This window comes from Harpia harpyja, chromosome 11 (assembly GCF_026419915.1).
Source record: "Harpia harpyja isolate bHarHar1 chromosome 11, bHarHar1 primary haplotype, whole genome shotgun sequence".
Lineage (NCBI taxonomy): Eukaryota > Metazoa > Chordata > Aves > Accipitriformes > Accipitridae > Harpia > Harpia harpyja.
In genome coordinates, this window is record NC_068950.1 from 24,850,084 (window position 1) to 24,871,031 (window position 20,948).

General features: G+C 38.9%; 1 protein-coding gene across 4 annotated transcripts in view; it reads left to right on the plus strand.

The window, feature by feature from the left end:
- The window catches only part of PLPPR5 (phospholipid phosphatase related 5), a 92,304-nt gene that overhangs the window by 21,125 nt on the left and 50,231 nt on the right, over positions 1-20,948 (plus strand). For 3 of the 4 annotated variants that reach the window (XM_052801833.1, XM_052801830.1, XM_052801831.1), the window contains exons 2-5: positions 1,166-1,298; positions 3,579-3,829; positions 12,815-12,991; positions 14,657-14,776. In XM_052801833.1, the coding sequence (XP_052657793.1) occupies positions 1,166-1,298; positions 3,579-3,829; positions 12,815-12,991; positions 14,657-14,776 (681 nt within the window). Of the gene's footprint in view, positions 1-1,165; positions 1,299-3,578; positions 3,830-12,814; positions 12,992-14,656; positions 14,777-19,765; positions 20,201-20,948 lie in introns of those variants that run through there. The other variant, XM_052801832.1, reaches the window with a different exon arrangement.

The following is a 20,948-nucleotide window of genomic DNA, read 5'->3' on the forward strand; positions in this document are numbered from 1 at the left end:
TCAAAGGTTAAGAAAAACCTGGACAATGAATCAGATTTGATGGCATTATTTCTTGTACTTGTGTAGTATTAAGACTTCAGTTTGCTGGTCTTCATCCCTGTTTATCAAAGTGTGATGTACCTATCAGTAAGCTTTACTGCTTTTCATATAGAAGAGTGGAAGAGTCTTGCCTTTAAGTCCCACAGTGAATCAAAATTGAAATATGAGTGGTCAGTATTTGACCCTTCTGTTCTGCTCTCCTTGATCATACCTGTGCTACCTGCCGTAAAGCTTCAGTATCATAGGTTTAGATAGACACACACTTAAGGCTTGGCTTTGGCTATTAAGTCTCAGTACCATAGTTGTTATGAGTAAATTAAAGGTCGTGTTTTGCTGTACAGGTAAATACACATTTTAGAGGGAATATTTTACATTCAAAAATCTGTATTTTTCTTTTTTTATTTGTGATTATTTTTAATTTTTGCCAACTGTAATGTGAATGATCTATACATGTGAGGACTTTATTCGTTTTGGTGTAATGAACATGGAATAGGCCATGCTTAATGTTAAAATATCAGTGGTGACACTTTGTTCAAGCATGAGGAACAAAGCTAAAGCCAGACTTGATAAACTTAGCTGACAAAATATGAATCAAACCTTGTTAAGTACCTCCTGGCAAACCAATCCTCTGATGTGAACAGGAGCTCTGTTGTGATTTTTTTTTTCTTTTTCTTCTTGTTTTTCTCCCCCACTATGGTCCAAAATTTAGAGCTCAACCCTGTGAAGTGCTGAGTGTCAGTGAAAGCCACATGGGAACTGAAATGTTCAGCATCTTCCAGGATTAGGCCTTTACTTTGGTCCACATCCTGTGTGTTATGCGATCTGTTGTTCTTGAACTAATAGATTTCTTTCTCTTTCTCCTTCATCCTGAAAACTAGGTTATATTATGTCAATTCCAAGTCCTGGTTATAGAAGTTTATTCTCTTTTAATGCAAATAAAGGAAGCTATGAAGCATACTTCCCTAATAAGAATATTAATGTACAGAACTTGGTTCACTTATGTTGTCTTTTGTGCTGGTTTGGTCTTGTTTTCTTAAGATGAGATAGCCATCTCTGTAATATTAGTATATTTTACTTGCTGTAATCTGATGTACCATTTCTCTCCCCTTTTTTCTCCTTCCCTAAGATTATCGTTGGAGAAACTGCAGTGTTTTGTCTACAGTTAGCTACAAAGGATTTTGAAAACCAAGAAAAAACAATATTAAGTGGAGACTGTTGTTATATAAATCCACTGGTGCGCAGGACCATCAGATTCCTTGGTATGAGCAAAATTAATGCTTTCATTTTCTGAATGGTGAGAGTGATCAATTATGTCTTAATTTTGACCTGGGAAAAATATTCAGATAACCATACAACATTGCATATTGTAGTCTTAACTTGGGTGCAGTGAGTTCTCCCCTTTTGGGTAGCAAATGAAGCTTCCTGGAAGTTTGGATAAAAAAATAGTTGCAGAAACAGCAGTAAAAACAGAAAAAATTGGGACCACAAGGGGGAAAAACAACCAGTAGGCCTGGAGTAGGGTGAAGTGGAGAAAGGAGATAACTTTGTGCCATATCTATAGTTGATAGTTTTCTTTTGGTTACGCACACACGTAGCAGCCGAAGTTGAAGACATTGGGATATAAATGTGTGTTTAAAACCAAGGCAGTTTAGGTACTTTCTTAGCCTGGAGATTGTATTGTATACAGTCTCTGGTAGAAAACTGTACAAGATCCATGCTCCATAGAAGTCAGCTGTTAACTCCCCCATTGACTTTAGTAGATACAAGATGTCATCCTTTCTACTTAGTTCTTTGTAAATGTGTTTGGAAGGAGAAGTAGCACCACTCAAAATGTCTATTGAATATTCCCAGATGCTGCTTTTTAATACGTGCAGGGATGCCATAGCAGGGCTCAGTTCTGTTGTTTGCTTCTCACTCACAGTTGTATCTAAGAGAAACAGCGGGAGGAGTGAAGCCTTGGGGCAGCTAATCCTCCTGCATGCCCCAGTCACAGGGGGAGGGAGGGGATGTGCAGCTGTGTCTGTATTTGCAGTGTTTGTGTAACAGCCATGCCTGCCTTATGAGAGCGTGATTGCTCACTGTCATGCTGGAGTGCTAAAAGTCATTAAGAATGGGACTGTCTTGCATAGGTCCAGAGGAGGTGGGGAGTGATGATAAGGAGCTCCTCCTGCTCCACTTGCTCTGTGTGTAATCAGTGCCGGTGTTTCTTTCCCACTTGGTGGGCCCTCCTTGCTCACAGAAGCAAAAAAAATAAATTGGGAGGGAGGGAAAGGAGGCCCCTATGCTCACACAAAGTGATGTAGCCACCTATGTTGGGGCAGCGTACACCCTTAGGGCTTGCTGAAAGGGCCCTTCTGTGCAGCGACTTGGCTAGGCACAATCTGCTGCTCACCAGTGTCTAGCAGCTCAGGGTGAATTAACGTTAGTGTGACATTGCTGACCAGCCAGGATCCCAGAAATTGTCCTTGGTCCTCTAGCTTTGCTGAGGGAAAAAACAGACCTTTAGAAATGCACATGTTTCTGTGGGACCATGCCTGCTGTGGTGTACATCCATTAAAGTCCTCATGGTGCCCCATGAAGCTGGGAGCTGCCAGCTGCCAGAACTCAAGCTATATTCACAGTGAATTGAAGTATGGAAAAGGTAAGGTGATTTACCCATGGAAATGCAGTAGGAAATCTGTAGCTTAGGTGGAATTTGAACACGCACCTGCTGGCTTTGCCTCCTAGTCAGGGTGCTGTGTTTGCATTTCTTTCCAGAGCTCATTTTCTGCTTCCAAAACGATAGAAAGGGACCTCAGAATAGCAAAAATCTGTTTTCTCTTGAGTAATCAGATACATGCATTTCCATTCTAATGAATGAGTACACGTGTTTAATGCTTTGCTGATATGTCTGATAAAAAAAACTCTTTAGCATAAGTAGCTCCTCAAATATATAGATCTTTAGCTCCTGTGTTGATATTGCAATTAATATGCTATGCAAAGAGATGTACCCAGTAGCAGGCAGATGAAGACAACTCGTGAGTGGCAATATTGAATTATTCAGTACTTCAGCTTCTTTATAGCTGTAAGGGAAAAGAAAATGTTTGTCCAGTATGTGTTACGACTTTTCAAGTTACTTCTCCATCAGGGCCTGACTTCTTTGTTCTCAAGCAGATTTATAGGGTGAAGAATTTGCCTCTGTCACTTCTGTTTAGTGAACATAGGCAAAGGGTAGGTACCAGTATAGCTAGCTACCTCGAACAGTGGAGATTCATGGCTAGGGTGCCTAGGAGAGCGGGCTACTTGCACAAGAGGTGAGCATGCTCCTCCAAAGGATCCAGAGAGATCAGGTGTGTGGGTACATTGCAGTGTTGCTGCTGCGGTTCTGTAGGAAAGTATCATCTCCAGCGTGAGCCAGGATCTTTCGGGTACAATACACGTGAGGGTTTTTCATGTTCTTAAATGGAAGGAGCTGGTATATTACTATGATAAATACTATAATATTGTTTAGCCCTGGAGTGAAATTGTCAGGAAATTTAACTCTTTGTTTCCCTCTTTAGGAATTTACGCATTTGGACTGTTTGCTACGGACATCTTTGTAAATGCTGGACAAGTAGTAACAGGGAATCTTGCACCACATTTTCTTGCACTTTGTAAACCCAACTATACAGCACTTGGATGTAAACAGTATACACAGTTCATCAGTAGCATACATGCCTGTACTGGAAATCCAGATCTTATCATGAAAGCCAGAAAGACATTCCCATCCAAAGAAGCAGCACTAAGCGTGTATGCAGCTATGTATCTGGCTGTAAGTATATTGTACTATTTAATGTCACTATATTTTTGAGAGCAAATGGCTCACGCTGTGAGGGGAGGAGGGAGGAATGGGGAGAAGATAAGACAACTATTGGCTGATTTTACATATGTAAACCTTCTATGGGTTACTGTGAGGCCTTTGAGAATTTGAATCATTGGACTTAATTCTGACAGTTACAGATGTAGTGGTTCTCTGAGCCTCGAAAGCTAAGGCAGTGCTGAGAGAGGGCAAGTTTTTCAAAAAGGGTTATAGATTTAGGATAACCAGGTTCTTGGTTTATTTTTTGCCCATTTCCAGAGAATGTGGGAAGAGGCTTTTTTGGGTGGTAAAGAATAAGGGTGGGGATTGCCTGTGACTGGTAGTGGTTCCTCTCCATGTTTTAACACAGTACAGATTAATGGAATTGCACATGTCCATATTTGGTGGGGTAAAGCAGAAGAGTGGGCATATGTAAGTGTCTGATCTCTGCAGGTTTTCTGAGATCTGTGCATGTCTTTAGGTACCAGAATTGGTATTTATAGGTACCTCAGTGCTCATGCAAAGTCAATTTGGTTCTTATTCTGCAATGCAGTTGGCTACAAGACAGTCCTGCTTTTCTTCCCTCTCTCTGATAAAGGGAGTGATGAGCAGGGCTGGGATAAAAACTGGTGTTTACTGCCTGGCATCAGAGCTGTTCTAGAGGGTATTGAAAAGCGTGGGGAGGCAGGTAAGAGGCAGAGTGACTAATGAATCTCACTCAAGTAACTCTGTGCAGTACTCCCTGGCTTAGTTTGGAGTGCACATTGTTCTAGTCTTAAGTAGAAGCACATCTTGTTCTTAGTAAAGTTGTCCCTAGCACATGCCTATGGGAGTCTTTTACCTGACCTGCGCTAGTAATCACAGTCCTTTGTAGCCCTTTGGATGGGCCCAGGGCTGCCCTCATAGTGTCAGTGGGAACTAGGCAAGTGTGTGTGTGCTTCTGTGATCATTGCAGGGGCCATCCCTTAAATTCCCTCAGTATTTTTACAGTGGCCTGCCTATACATGTGTGTGTGTATGTATGTGTGCATATATACATGTGTGAGTGTGTATTGCTTTTGAGCATATATTTAATGAACTGACTTTAATTCCTGATTGATCTGGAAACTGATATTTGCCAACATGGAAAAGATTCCAGCCCCATCCATAGACAGTGTGCCAACTCCATGCTTCTGAATATGGTTTTAGAACCAGTTGCTTAAAATCTGCAGCACTGACAGTAACATTTACCAAAAGTTCCTTGTGAGCAATGTCTGTTTAAGAGACGCGGATCATCAGTTAGTACAGGCAAGTGTTATCTGCAAATAAGAAATGAGCAATAAAATTCTATTCTAACTTGAGGCAAGTATAACTCCTAATAGTATTGTCTTTATTTGGGGAGATATCTAAGGCTTTGCTTCACTGAAACGTACCTCTAAATTTGGCGCAAGCTATTTTAGAAAATATTCAGCATTCTTCATTTTAATTGCTCCTATTTTTCTCATCCATCTGTAAAGTTGGATTTCCACTGTTGCCATGAGTCACAGTAACTAAAGGAAACCAACTGTTCAGCTACTGCAAAGCAGGAAGGAAAATAGTATTAATACATTTTAAAAACAAAAAGTAGACATTAGTAAGGTCTAATACCTAGTGTCAGTGGCTTTTGACATGAGCAAGAGTACTTTATGCAAACCTTATGTTGTCTGTGGTCAGTTTACAGTTAGCAACATCAAAAATTAAAACTTCTGTGATCTGTTTCATGACTTTATAATCTTTCAGTAACTGCAGAAATGAATATATCCTATGTCATTACTGTATTGCTGCATGATGCATGACACTGTCATCATTTAACTAAAGCACTGTAAACTACTCTCAGGATTTCTGAATTCTTATAAGCTGCCTAATGAAGTGAATTGCTATGATGTATCAGCTGAGTTGTAGCCTGCAAATTTAGGTCCTTGATGCAATATTGGCAGTCTTTCTTTTTCTTTTCTTTTTTTTTTTTTTAATCCTGTTGCATGGTTGCAAATAAAAATACTGTTTATTACACACCAGGGAAAGAAATGCAATGTTCCAATATTTGGGGTCGTGTACTTACACTGTCATGATGTTTATCAGGATAGTTGGCCCTGAATAACAGCTTTCTCATTGCTATTCACTGGAGTAGAAGATTTAAACAGCAGCCTAGTCTTTGTATGAGCTGTGGTACAACAGTTATTGAGAGCATGGACATAAAGACCTCCATATATTACTCTGCTAGTATATCATGAGCATATAATCTCTGGAAAATGTGCTTTCTTTTTGGTTAACCGAAATATTTGGGAGAGAGGGAGAGATTGTTACAGAATCCTCCCTGGACACTTCAGCCAGCTGTGCACAAAACCAAACCAGCTTAAAGACATCAACAGGCAACAAGCTGATCCAGAGTCCTTGCTCTCTGAGGGGTCAAAGTAAACAATGTCAGGCTTGCCGATTTCCCTGATCAACCCCTTTAAAAACAAAGCCTATCCTTTATCTAATAATTCCCCTATCTCATTCCATTTAAGTGCAGACATGTCCTTATCACCTAGCATCTGTGCATATTGTCTTGTTAACAATAGCTTCTTTTTTCATCTAGGTTCTTGAGTCTTCCTTTTTTCCCCTTCCCCTGTTTGGAGAGTGGGTGGCTGCTATGGTAACTCAGAATTCCCCTCCTGCTGAAAGTACAGTCTTTTTCAAACAGTTGTATTGCTAATACTTGGACCTCTCTGTAACGTTTGCCTCCATTACTTTCTGTCAGTACCTATCAAGAAAGACTTAGCAATGGAAACGTTGAATGGCAGCACTATGGTTAGGCGTTTTCTCTACCCTGCTCCAAACACACTTTCAAGGATGTATTATCTGTCTTCTTCAGACTTTTAGGTTTATTTTTCCCAGTGTACCAGAGTCTTCAAAATGAACTGCTGTAAATCTGTTCCAAAATCTCTAACCAAGCTGGCTGCTACCTGGATTTCTCCTTAGGTGTCTGCTCAACTGTCTTAGATCTTTTGGTTTTGCTTGAGTTGGGTTAATAAATTGACTGCATCTGCTTTCATTTCTTATCAACATTGCAATTCACCCTTTATCAGCTGGAACAACATCTGCTAACATAGGTATTAAGGCAAATGCTGCAAGTTTATTAAATAGAATATAATTGTATAAGCCACGTTTTGATATGTGTAAGCTGACACAGCCCGGACAATTAGAAGTATATTTTTGAAGCAGCCAAGTATGCACATACTTGGGTTTTTTCCACAACTGAGACACAAAAATGAGAAGTCAGGAGTCTTTTTTTTTGGTAGGATTTCAAAGTGATACATGAAGATTTAGTCAGTCTGTTCCCATGGATTTAAATATGAGACTTATGACTAACAGTTGTCCTTTGGTGCTGCAGACCTAGGGGATTGGTCATTCCCAGCTGTAGTTTAAGACAAATCTTAATTCATTCTATAAAATTTGGCTTTTTCGTTGTTTTATTCTTATTGTGTTGGACAAGAGCAGTTGGCAGCCAACCTGTCTGTAGGGTAGTGTTTGAACTTGGTGTTACTGCATACATTTTGGACTTGTTTTGGATTTGTAATGGTAGAGGAGCATGTTTAATGTCTTGATAATTGACATAGCCCTTAAGTCTGTAGGTTGCTTTTGTTGCTTTGTACTGTGAACCCTTGGCCTCAACTATGGCCGTAGGCAGGGCTAGCAGGTAAAGCTGACAAATAATTTTTTCATCTCTGTTGAGCTTTTGTTCGGCCCGTGATCATCTTTTCTGCAAGGTTCTTTCTCCTGGCATTCTGCTGTATCATCTTTGCTGTTTACTGTGTTTATAAGTCACTGGGAAAAGACAGCAAGGCAGTCGGGGTCACAGTGCTGGCAACATGGTGGCATTCTGCTCTGTGTCACTCCTTGATCCAGTCTTTAGGTGTAGGCCTCATCTCGCCTGTCCTTCGTCTTGAAGTGCCTGTTTGGCTCCTGCTCAGTGGGCAGCTGGTAGAGGCATGACAGGCCTCTCTTTGATACACTTTAAGGAGTGTTCAGGAAGAAGAGGAATAGCAGAGCCACCTTATTGAATCGACTTTGTTGTCCATTTTTTGTAAGGAAATTGAAGAATTAAAGGATTCTTTTGGATGCTTTTCAGGGGCGGTGTTAGGAGAGTGGAATTTCTTTTCAGTATCTGGTGCAGCAAGTAAAGGTATCCCTTGATACTGATTGTACAGCATACATCATGGCCTTCATATATGGGGTCTATTAGTTACTTTCAGGCTGGATAGTAAAATAACATTACAATTTGATCCAGGGATTTTTCTAAAGACCTCTAGATATTTCTTGTCAGTCAGTTCTTCGTTACAATTCGGTTGCTCATGGTAACAATCTCTGTAGACTGAATCAGCTTTAATTAATATTTGGGTGTATGTTACAGTCCTGGTACATTGAAGGTTCCCTCTTTCCTTCTCCAGTTGTTTAGAGTTACAACTGTGGGGAGCTCATAGTGGGAAACTTAATAGTAAGGTCCAGCATTTCTAGAGGTTTCTCTTCCTTTTGCCAACCCAGACCCCTGACATTGAAAGCCAATTTTTGTCTAGGTTCATCAATAATTACTGCAAAACTTATGCAGAAAGCTGGAGGAGGCTTCAAAAGCACTAAAAAAGTCTTCAGTGGGCAGTTGCAGAAAGGCCCAGATGATTTGAGAATATGGCTGTGGTTTGCTCTGTGGTTTGAAATAATTTGACCCAATAATTATTAATCAAGGAAGCTAAAGCACTTCTAGATTGTCAGACAGGATTCTAACTAAATGTTGAACCTGGTTAGAGACTACCGTCCACTATAGCCTACTACTCTTTCAGCTTTTTGATCTCCGAGTATCTCTTTTCTTGTAGGTATGATGAATATTGAAAGTTGTGCATTCTTGGAACTTCTATAACATTACTTGTATTACGTGAATAGTTCAAGATTATTTCTTTAACAATAGCACATTATAGAAGCAAAACAAAACAAAATTGAGATAATTTATATTTGGAGTGCTGCCTGGGATAGGTGCCTGTACAGTGATTCCTTCCTCTTTCTGCTTGTTGCTTCACGAGTCATTTTTCTCTGCCCACTAATGGACTGGTCTGTCTCTTTGTCAGTCCCCCAGACCATCTGCTTCAGGGAGGACCTAAACAGCAAGCACAGAGGGGATCTTCCTACCTGCATCCCTGGGCCCCAGGCTGATGAAATCAGCTAGGAAAATTAACTTCCCTCCTGGCTGGTGCACCCAGCCTGATTGACTAGATCCACTCTAACTAAAATGGGACTCTGGGACCTGTTACATGTGTGTTTGTATGCATAGACGTTTGTGTGGGTGAGCCTAAAGATAGCTGAAAAGATGACTAGGGAGAGCTTGCAGCATAGCTCAGGAGGCCACTTTGTCCTACACTTGACATACAGTTCCTGTTCTTCTCTTACGTGTTTTGGAATGATTTTGTTTGCACTAGATTTAGGACATATTTCACAAGAGTCAGACTTGCAACATGACACTTTTGAGAGCTTTCCCAGTACAAGCTAAGTGCCAACACTATGATTATTCCTTATATTACGACCTGAGACAGTCACGTCAGAAACCTCACAGGTAGCTTTGTCTTTGGTGATGGTGATGATTCTGACTCTTTCAAGTACATATTTTCAAAACCACTTCAATTAAAGGTTTTCTTATGAGGTTCTCTGAAGTCTTCACTTCCAGCATCTTGAAGACTGAAGGTCAAATGTTTGTGTTTTCCGGAAAATCTAGTAAATACTGGTATTTACGATCAGGTAACATCCACCTCCTTATATGACTCTCGGTCAGTGTCTACTTGCTGGTATCACCTTTAGATCTTTTCATACTAAAATCTTATTTCAGGAAAAAGGAAAAGCAATAGCAGAAGTTCTTCAAGAGAAGATTCACTGCTGATCTGATGTTGCAGGAGAATGTGCAGCCTGCAAAATTAATTCTAACTACTGTATCGATCCTTGACCTTACATACAAAATCTCTGTTGTTGGTCTTGCTGCTGACTAATTGAAAAGATTTCTTTAATTAGATTCCTCCTCTCCCAATTTCTGTTCTGAAAAGTAACTGAGATGGACTTGTTCAGTAAACATCTTTAGCCGTGTAAAAATTTATATTGTCATTTATTCTCACTAATGTTTTAAATCACTAAGCTATTTTCCTTTGTTGATTCTGTAATTAATATTTATGAAAAGTAAGAGAAGAAAAATCCTCTCATCTTTTCAAGATGTTTATTCTTTGTCAATTAATGACTGTGCTGGTTTATAGCTTTCCTTCCAGAATCAAGAAGAAAACAACTGCTTAATTATATTTTATTCTTAGTGCAAATCAGATCTGTGACTGAGTTGCCTGTGTTAATATATTGTACTAGAGCTGCAAGAGGTCAAGTTTAAAAAAGGACATCTGTGAATCCTGCCTTGGAAGAGTCTACATTTGCTATGTAGAGGTTTGCAAATATACTGACTTTTTGCTACACTGTTTCAGAAGTTTACCCTGTTTCCATTGATTCTTTAATAATATTTTAATATAATACTACTCTTAACATCAGTGGTGTCTGTTCTTTAAAGAGATGGAAACAGTACCTATACTGGCAGAACCCTCAGGTTATTTTGAATAATGGACAGGGCATGACAATCTTGACTGTACATACAAGAAGGGACTTGGTAAATGGAGGTCTTTATTACTCATGTGAGGCACAACATGAGTCTGCAGTTGTTTCTGCTCACTCAGTGGTTTGAGTAGGGATTTGAAGGACCTGCTTGATTGTAAAAAGGTTCTGAGAATTTTCTGCAGAGAACTTTTCAGTTTAGCTTTGTATTAAAAGTTGAAGTTTGACTGAAGTACTGCAGAATCAAGTATTTGTATTATAATGTGTTTTGACTTCATAAAAATTGAGATCATCTTCTTGGGTGATGACCAGGTGTTATAGATAGCTGAAATATATCACCGAGACTTCCCTTAAAGAAGCTACACTCCTTTTTGAGTTGATTTTTCCTTCTCAGTAGTCGTTTTGATTTAATATGCCACAATACAGAATTAAATGCAGGATAACTTCCTGCCAACTTCCCTGTGTCAACTTCATCCAAGTTGTATTTGAAATTTAGTGATCTTGCTGTGTATTCAAAATATTAGAATGTTTTCCCTAGCACCAGTTGTTCTAACATGTAGTGTGAATGTGTATAATGGTGGTAGTATCCAGGAGTACAATGAGACTCACTAAAATAGAGTGTTGCTGAGTAACTCAGCGTGCACTGCTCTGTCTGTAGCTTGAAGAAAACCAGTGGTGCTAAAAGCTGGAAATTAAGGTTGCAGTTGTCTTATCAGCATTCCACATGGTAGGAGTAACTCACTGAAGAAAGCCTGCAAAAATATTAGGAGCTAAGATGAAAGGATAGTCAGCAAAGGGAGAAACGCTATTTCTGAAATGGTCTAGGAAGAAGAGAGGAGAAATGTGGTTTGGAGACACACCCCAAAACACTTTTTCAAACCTTTGCTCCGTCTGTATTACTTGAAAGCTTGCTACTACTTTGCTTTTCATCATGTAAGGTACGCTGAAGGTGTATGTGTTGCAGTACTCTGCTGTGATTTTAAGCTTAAGCTTTGATTTGTCCTCTAAACCATGGATCTGTCGCTAGTGTTTTGAACAAAATTACTGTCAGAGGTTGCTCTTTTCAGACAAGCTCTGACTGCTACTTTCTTCACTTAATTTATTGTAACTGTAACCACACTTCCTAAACTTCTTCTTGACTGTATTATTGCAGCATTTTGATTACCCAGTAAATTCAGCTGAAGTTTCAGACAGTACAAAAAACCCAAAGGACTGCCCATTTGTTGGCCAAAAAGGTACTGGTTCTTCAATGCAGGTTCATCTGTTTCCCTTTGCAGTTCAATGTGATGGCATTGCACACTTGGAGTCTCTAGTGAAACTCGATAGAAAATATTAGCATTCTTCAGTCTAGAAACTTGAACTCTGTCTAAACGTGAAGGTTTTGGGGATCTCAGTGGTTTAATTGCAGAAACATCTTCTGCAGAAAGTAAATACTTTTTTTATCAAAAATCTTAGTTGAAGCATAATTTGGGGGGGGAACTTTGACGCAGCCTTAATGCCAAGATTCAAGAGAATGGAAATTCAAAGATTTTGTATTAATTTCTTCCGTTAGCCCATCAGAACTTGGAAAGTGCTGGCTTAAACCTAGTAGTCACTAATACACCCTTAGGGCAGAAGAGCTGCTCTGTCATCAGGCAGTGCTTTTAATTCAGTAGTACTGCACAGGGAGAGTTATACTGCAAGCAGGACAGATTGACTTCTCGGAGTTTGATGCATAAAAGTTTCTGCATTTAGATTGCTTTGTGTGCTGGGGGGGATTGGTACTAAACATCCTCAGTCACCATCTGTGAAGTAGAGGGGTGTATTGGTTCAGCAGTGGTTGAAACTATCACATGTTATTTATAAAAGTAGATGCTGGCTTTTAGTTCAGTTTTCACTGATTTTTGACAAATCTCTAGTTAATCACATGGAGAAATTGTGTATGAGGAAGAAAGGCATTTGCTAATAAAAATAAGGCCTTGATATAGCCCCTTTCAGGGTAAAGATCTTTTTCTATTATTGTCAACAGTGCACAGTGAAAAATCCGTCTTTACCTCTTTGCATAAAAAAAATACATAGACTGGGAGTGATAGCATAGGATTGTCCAATTTGCTTGTTCTTTTGGGGGCTTTTCAGGTTCACATAAAATGTAATTTTGCTTTATGATCTAATTCTTTTTCTATATCCCTAGAAAAGGGTGTGATGACTTTATCTAGTGCTCTACTTTCTTTTTTCTTTACCAAAAAAAAAAGGTGCCAAATACACATAGTCTATTCAAACAAAATTTAGCAATTTTATTCACCAATTAGTGGGAGATATCCATCAGTCTTATACTTTCTTCCTTTCTAATTTTCAGATGTATATCACCAACACAGTAAAAGCCAGAGGAACAAGGCTTGCAAAACCTGTTCTGTGCTTGGGCTTAATGTGCTTGGCTTTCCTTACTGGAATCAACAGAGTAGCAGAATATCGAAATCACTGGTCAGATGTAATAGCAGGATTTATAATCGGAATATCTATAGCAGTATTTTTGGTAAGTGTGTATCTGTGTCACTTGTGGTTGAAAAAAATCAGTGTGTAACTTTGTATCTCTTAAAATACTGGTAGCCTTGACTTTTCAGACAACTAAGTGATAAAAGAGATGTTTCTAATTTTTGTTTTTAATTAATTATCCATTTCCTTAGTTATATTTACATACACTCAGATATGTGAAGTCAAGAAAGGACTGATCAAATGATCTCTTTTGACTTCCTTATGAACCAGATTGTAGCATTTCAACCAATAGTTTTTTGCATCAAGCCCCACTTGAAGCAAGTGTATATCCTTCAGACTAGCATCTAGTTATGATTTCATGTATAAAGTATTAAATTCAGTGTAGTGATACCTATGCTGATCAGAGAATAAGTAGCATTTCTTTTCCAGCTTTAAAGTAACCCTATTGAATTTCTTTCATGCTAATTCAGGTTTACACTGAGATTTTATGTTATTCTGGATCAAAAAATCATTGTTTAGCCTTTTCCTTTTCTGGAACTGTGTTCCAAAACCAGATTGTTAGTCACAGTTCACAATGACTAGTGTCTATGTCAGAAAGCTGCCACTAATCTATTAATCACCTTCACTGATAACTTCAGTGCAAGAATATGGCATAGAATAGCCACTGCCGTTTACTGCGTGCAAGTTTGTCTGCCTGGCAGCTTGTAATAGTACTAAATATACCTTTGAATTTTTTCTCCATGAAAACATTTTTGAGCTTGATTCTTGAATCTCAAGATCTTGGATCTGAAAACTTGGCTCAGGTGAGAACTCTCACAGGGATGGCTGAGGTGGGTGTTTTCACTCCTCTGAGAAATGTGAGGGCAGCTTTAGGTCTCCCTTAAAATATACCTGCTCGCACTTCCAAACATTCCCTTCCACACAAGGTGTCTAGGACTTGTATTTGGTTGTTCATTTTTAAGAATTTTTTCCATTCTGTTTGTGCCCCTAAAGTCATAAAAGAGAGCAGAATAGAAATCTGTCCCAGCGGTTTTTTTCTTACATTTTGTGATGTATATTGCGTAAACTCCTTTGAGTCGCATGACATCAAATTTAGTTGTGTTTTGAAGAAAACACAATGGGCAAACATTGCTGCTCGGCCGAGTGTCTTAATTAGTAGAAACACTAACAAACTGGTATATATCACATTACTAAATCCCTGTGTGAGAGTCACTGCTGCCCTGAGCAGGTTTAGAGTTTAGTTCAAACTTGGGGATAGTCCTTGCCTTGTTCTCCCTTTCTCGCTCTTCTCCCTTTCTCACTCTCCATTTGAGAAAGTCTTTGCTGGTCAAAACTTAGATGGTACTGGCCCTTCATAGGAATTTAAGGTTATTGCCGTATTCTGCTGTACGTGCTCTGAACATCTATTCATGACATTGCTAATAAGTGGTATACTATTATTCAGATTTGGTAATGGATTTGCTTTTAGATATGAGGGGTTTTTGGTTCTCAGATGATGCATGTAACAACAAATTGGTTGAAAATCTTTTGTTTCAAAATATTAATTAAGGATTTTCTGTAAAACATGAACTTCAGTTTTCTGTGTTTCTACTGTAAGCTGTGACTAAAGCTGGTGTCAGTTCTGCCTAATTATGGATGTCAGGATCAAAGCGCAAAAAAATGAGTTGTTCCTTAGCTATTCTGTTTATCTTCTAAACCCTTCTAGGTTGTTTGTGTGGTAAATAACTTCAGAGGACGTCAGCCAGAACATGAACATTCTCATATGGATAATCTGGCCCAGATGCCCATGATCAGCATACCCCGAGTAGAAAGCCCTTTAGAAAAGGTAATGTCTGACTTTTTAAAAAACAATTAAATAAAATGTAGCTTTCCTGGAAGGATGTTCCCAAACTATCTTGACAAGAGTGTCAAGGTAATCAGATTTAAAGTAGAGTGGCACGTGGCAGCGAAGGAGAAAGAAGGGAAGAATTAATTCAGAGACACTCCTTGGGAGACTTCATGTCGCCTCCAAGAACAATTGCTACATATCAGTCCAATTTACTCTTGTAGCCACTGCTAAGTCCACGGAGTCAGGCTGAGTAGGTCTGAGGCCCACTTCCCCTGTGTTCTTCAAGTAATTTTAATTAATGCTTTGGTTGAGAGTCCGTAGAGCTTGAAGTGCTTAGGAAGAAAATCTAACCCTGAGCCCAAGGGTTTATGCAATTCAGGTATGAGTGGCATTTATTCTATTTCTTCAGGGTATGTCCTCAGGCTAGTGTAGAGCATGGGATGCAGTCCCTTCTGGATCAGCTGTGGAACTTTTATCATCAGGCACGTGCTAGCCCCAGGACAGGGTACCCACTTGAAAATGCTGGGAATCTGGCACCTGCGCTAGCAGGGCAAACAACTTAACATGATAGTAATAGAGAGTAACATGGGTCATATAGTAACTGCACAAAACCCATGATCTCTTGCCAAAGCAAATGGGATTTTGGACTAGGACAGGCTAGTGATAGTCTCCTGGGTATGCCAAGACTGTTTGCATGAGTAAGTATCGCGATGTGTTTAAAATTTATTTTAGTTTCCTGTAATAAAAAATTACGGTTTTTGAAGATGATGTTATACTATGTAGGTGTTAGGTAAGATTATGTCTAAACAATTTTATGAGCAAACAAGCACTGAAATAAACAGTATAACCAAATAAAGAAAACATTTTAGGCATTTTTACCGGGGGAAAGTTTGAACTACTGATGTGAAGTTTGAAAGCAGTTCTACTTTTTCTAATGACTCTATTTGTCATTATTTGTTAAAATCTCCTGTGTTACACCCATGTTTGAAGATAGTAAACAATTCTAAACTGGATAGGGCACCAAAAGTATGTTTCTATGGCATTCTTTTAAATCCAAATTACTCCTGATATTTTTTTCATATTAAGCATAAGAAGAAATGTTTTTAACCACTTCCCAGTTTGTCTTAGTCACTTGGAAGTGGTGGAAGTTGTCCTTCAGTAAGCAGTGCTGCTAGCCCTGGGTTTGTTATTCCTTTCCTTGAAGGGAAAGAAAGATTTCTTTTCAGAATGATCTAACATGCCTTTTTGAACCAAATGTGTCTAAGCTACTTCTGCTGATACGTTGTCATAAGGAGGTCAGAGTCTCATTTGCTTGAACAAGCATTTAGATGATGAATGTGTATCTTCAAAATAATCCATTCAGTAAACTTTCTGTAAAATGTCAAAACAAAACAAGATGTCGGTTGGCCTAGGACATACCACATTAATAAGAGCATGTCTTATTTACGTGCTAGGCTCTCCTCCAGTAGAAGCTGTTTTGGTGGTTCAAAAGCCATCATAGGTAATAAATGTACATTCTCTGGCTGTTGAAATTTTTAATTTTTTTCTGGGGATAAAGACCTCATGTTAACATAGTGTTTCTACCTGATTTGACACCCTCTTGCTCATGATGAACAATATTCTTTTCCTGAGGCTTGGCCTAGGCAAGATTGAGATGTTGTGGGGAAAACTATGGGAGAGTGTGGAAGGGTGGTGGCAGGCATGATGTTTGCTCTGCTTGAGGATGACCTCTACCATTTGTGAATTGCCCAGGACTCTATTATATGAACGAGCTTCTTTCCTTCTGAACCCATATTCCTATGGCAGTAGAGGGTAGCTGTTTGCTGTCATGGAACTTCTCTCTAGATGATGAAATTGGGGACTATCCGCAGGGTGTTTACACATGGTGAGATCTCAGTGTATGCGTTCATCTTTATCGATGTTGCAAAGCCTTTCTCCTTTCCAGACAGAGAAGATGAGATGGGAGGATGATAACATGGAGACTTTGCTATTTGTTGGGAAATGCTTTCTTCTGTCTCCACTCTCAGAAAGTTTAAATTTGAATTAGCAAATAATTGATGGAGAAGTTACTTACATGTGAGTGCTTTAGGTGTTGAGTTTTTGTGGATTTTTTTTTTTTTAATGTTTAGTCTAAAGTTTTAGATGGAAGCCAGACCCTGTTAAATAAAAGGCACTAAGAATAATACTTACGTGGAACTAAGGTCTAAATTGAACCATCTCAATTAACTACCATCACTACAAGAATTATTGACTTAGTCTTTACTTTTTAACTCCCTTCTTATTTTACATCCTTTGTTCTCCTCTGGAGAGAGAGGGGTGCTAAATAATGTGTGTGCTACTTGCCTTTGCCTGCTTTAGCCACGTGCAAGTTACTTTTCACTACATTTCAGTTAGGGCCATTCCAGTTCCCTATTCTGAATGCACATACATTTACATTTGGCTTATTTTAAATCTGTTTTTCCTTGTTCTCAGACTGCAAGCTCCTGTGCCAGTATTAAAGACAGTTTACTGTCAGAAATTAGCTACTAAGAGTAGCATGGAACTCTGTTATTGGTATTTAAAAATAATAACTGTATGGGTATCTGGGAGTGAGCTGTCTTAAAGAATGATTTAATTAGAAATGACTACTAGATGGGACCGCACTTATTGCAATTTTGTTATAAATTCACCCGTAAATGATTAAGCACATGGTATATCACACAGACCTGGAAGCACCTTATTTTTGTGTTTCCAGATCTTCTACTTGCTATTCCAGTGCTTTTTCCTGCTGGAGGACGAATGCTCTTGGCATGCTTGGCATGTTCTCTGTGCTGCCACTGTCTGAGTTTTGGTGGAGGTCAAGAGCTACATTTGAAGTGTACTTAAATAGGAATATGTGTACTGGTAATATTCTGAATTGAGCTGCTGCTGGTTAATGACAAGGGTAGATCACTGTTTGCATGACACTTCTGTTTAATTGTGGTGTATGCAGATGATTAAGCTATTCTGCATGGGTACCCACTTCTCACACACTCAAATAAGTCATAGTTGCAGTCTCCTTGAATAATCCCTGCCAGAGCTGGCTCAGCAATGCAGACTTATTGCTTTCACCTTAACTACGTTCTCAAAATTAATGGAAAGAATGAAAGCCAAGAAACCTCATCACTCACTCCTCTGCTCCTTTTTCTTTCCTGTCTCTGACCTTCTTCATCTCTTGCAAGACAATTTGTGTTTCAGTTAGCTGGCACTCTCTTACAGAGAGGAGGCTCTCTTCCTACCACAGTCAAGGTTAGGGAGTCCTGTTCTTTTGCAAGAGTTACTGGGAAATAGCGGTATTCTGGGTGGTACCTAGAAGAGTTTAAATTTCAGCTTCATACAGGGCAGTCACAAACTATTTTTTCTCTTTCAGGGGAGACTGACATTGTTTCATGCTAAAGTCACCTGAAATTGGCCAGGGCTTATACAGGGCTCATACACATCTTGTAGTAGCTGCTGACTCTCCTAGCTTTTTTATTTTTTTTAAATAAGTATTCTAGCTTTGAAAAAATCAAATACAAAGGGGTCATGGAGCATTTTAGTCCTAATTGAAGCAGTAGATGGAATACTGAGGCAAGAGATTTTAGAAGGAAGTGTTGGGTTAGGAGAGGCACTGTGGTTCATCTCCTGTGGGATGAGGTGATTACCGTGTCTGATCATCAGTGCTTTCTGTAGTAGTTCAATATTACTTATTTGCACAGTGGGTTCTTTGCAGTGCTGTGTTTGACAGCTAAGCTGCATTTATCCCCAAAGTCTCTGCTTGGCATTCCTTCATAGTGCTACTTGTGTCCCCAAACACAGTCACCGATCCTTGTTACAATGAGGTTTCTTATACTCCACCCATAGGACTGACTCTCCAGCATGACTGTGAACTAGAAACAGATAGTTTAGGGTGTTTCCCCCCCACTCTTGACATTTTAATGGTGATAAGTATTTGGAATTCCTCTCATAATATGTGACATTCTTGTTGCCTATCATACCAATTGTTAGTGACTATTAGGGTTAATTTTCTCAAAAATCTCTTTGAGTTTGACACTGTAATTCTTGTCCTGTTGTGTATGTGCCAAAGGTAATGGTGGTGATAAAATGTTTTAACAATAGTAAGTATAGGTATTACAATGGATTCTGATAGTATTTTAAGACTGGGGAAGAGTTCCCCTTCTGTTTTTAAGGTATAATGTTTTTTCTACTTACTCCATCTTGATTATTTACAAGACATAGAACAGCTGCTTCACAGTGTCAGAAAAGGGTATTTTTAATTTTAATTCTTAGTGTTACTGCTTTTTCCTTGGTCTTAAGCATTTTGGTACTAAGAAGTCTTTCATTGGTATGTGCACTTGTGTGCACACAGCATGGCCTAGGGTGTCCAGTCTGATCCCTGGGGCTCTCCAGGGAGACTGATCACCTATCACTGAATTCACAGGCTAAAAACAAAACACGAAGATGTTTTAGCTTATCATACTGTGGGCAAATGGGGGAGAAGTTTTGTGTATATTCCCATTGCTTCAAAATATTTTAATTGAGAAGTATCCAAATACTGTTGTGCTTGATGTCCAAAAGTGTACAGAGGTATCCATACAGTGTTTTAGTACATGTATGTGTATCTCCAGGACGGCTTGACTAGAGTCCATGTGCTCACATTAGCTTATAGGCAGGTTTTCAGATTTCTGTGGTCATAATGGTTCCCTTGATAACACAGTATGTTAAAGGAGATACAGTACAACGTTGTTTCACACGCAGAAACACATACCCAGGAGAGGCAGCTCATAGAAGACCATAAGCAATTTTGTTTTAATGTCAAGCATCTGCATTTGCACTTAGGTCCTACTCTTCTGCTTAAATTTACTTCTGGGGGATTGTACAAGAATGCAAACTGTGATCACCATGTCTAATATTCAAATAAAATAATGCTTACACATAGGAAATGGAACAATATATTCATTGTGACCTCCTCAAATATATGTGTTGTAGGTGTTACAGAATCAAGGTATTAGTAACAATCAAGAAGATCCTTTGCAACGAAACTCCCTTAAAGCACACATCATTAGGTTCTTCTCCTGGATATCAGGAATGGACCGTTTTGAACATCTTCACATAAGGCAATAAACGTATGTGTGCAAGAGCACACATAAGTGTGTGTGGAATTGAAGCAAAGGCAGTGTGGTAGCAGCGTTCCGTGCAGGTCTGCAATGTTTTAAGTGGGGAATTTCACTTGAACTCATTCTTTTCTCTAAAAATGAGATTCATCCAGTAAAAGCATAAAATATACTTTGTTGACCCAGGGAGTTGTATGATAACATTATTATTGCTGTATGATAAATTATCATTTGCCTCAACTACTACAGTAGTATTTTTCTGTTTCTTTTAACAAACTCTACTGTGTGAAGGACTACAAACCATTTTTCGAATTCCTGTTTTCAAAAAGGGAAAAATCTTTTTTGGGATGACTATTTTTTAATATTTCTAACGGTATTCATGAAAGCAGAACAAAAAAATTTCAGGTAAAAAATATTTCATATATGTGATGAAAATGGCAAACCACAAAAAAGTCGTTACGGCGTTTTTTCAATGCTTTAACGTTATAGAATTGCTTATAAACAGAAATTAATTAAAGTCTTAACAGAAGATATACAGGTATGGATCATTTCCCCCCAGAAACCTGCACTCAAGGCTTAGCCTTTAGCTTTCATTTTTCTGTTAGTGGTGTGAGAGCACAGTTATGAAGCATGCTTTGTTCACGGAGTGCTGACACCAAGCTGATACTGTCAATTTAGAATGAACAATACAAAAGCTGGCGTGCCTGTCTGTGAAACTGCTGCCGTTGAGCAGACCCTCAGCATATTCTAATTCTTTTGAGTACTGTAGGGAAAATAATTTCCCATGGAGCTGGAGAAGCTGAGGTCTTGTGCATGGTTTTTTGCTTGTCTCCTGCATCTGTGTGAATCTGTTTGCTGACAGTGGTTAGTATCTCACACTGAACTTTGTCACAGTAAATCTAGCAGAAGTAAAGAGCATAGTAAGAGAGTTGAAATGCACTTATTCAAGAGGGATGCTGTTCGTTTATTTTTTTTCCCGTAAAGAGTCTCAGCAAACTTATTTGTAGTTTTGCCCGCGACGATAACATAGGAAAATGCATGAATACCCAGACAGTTGC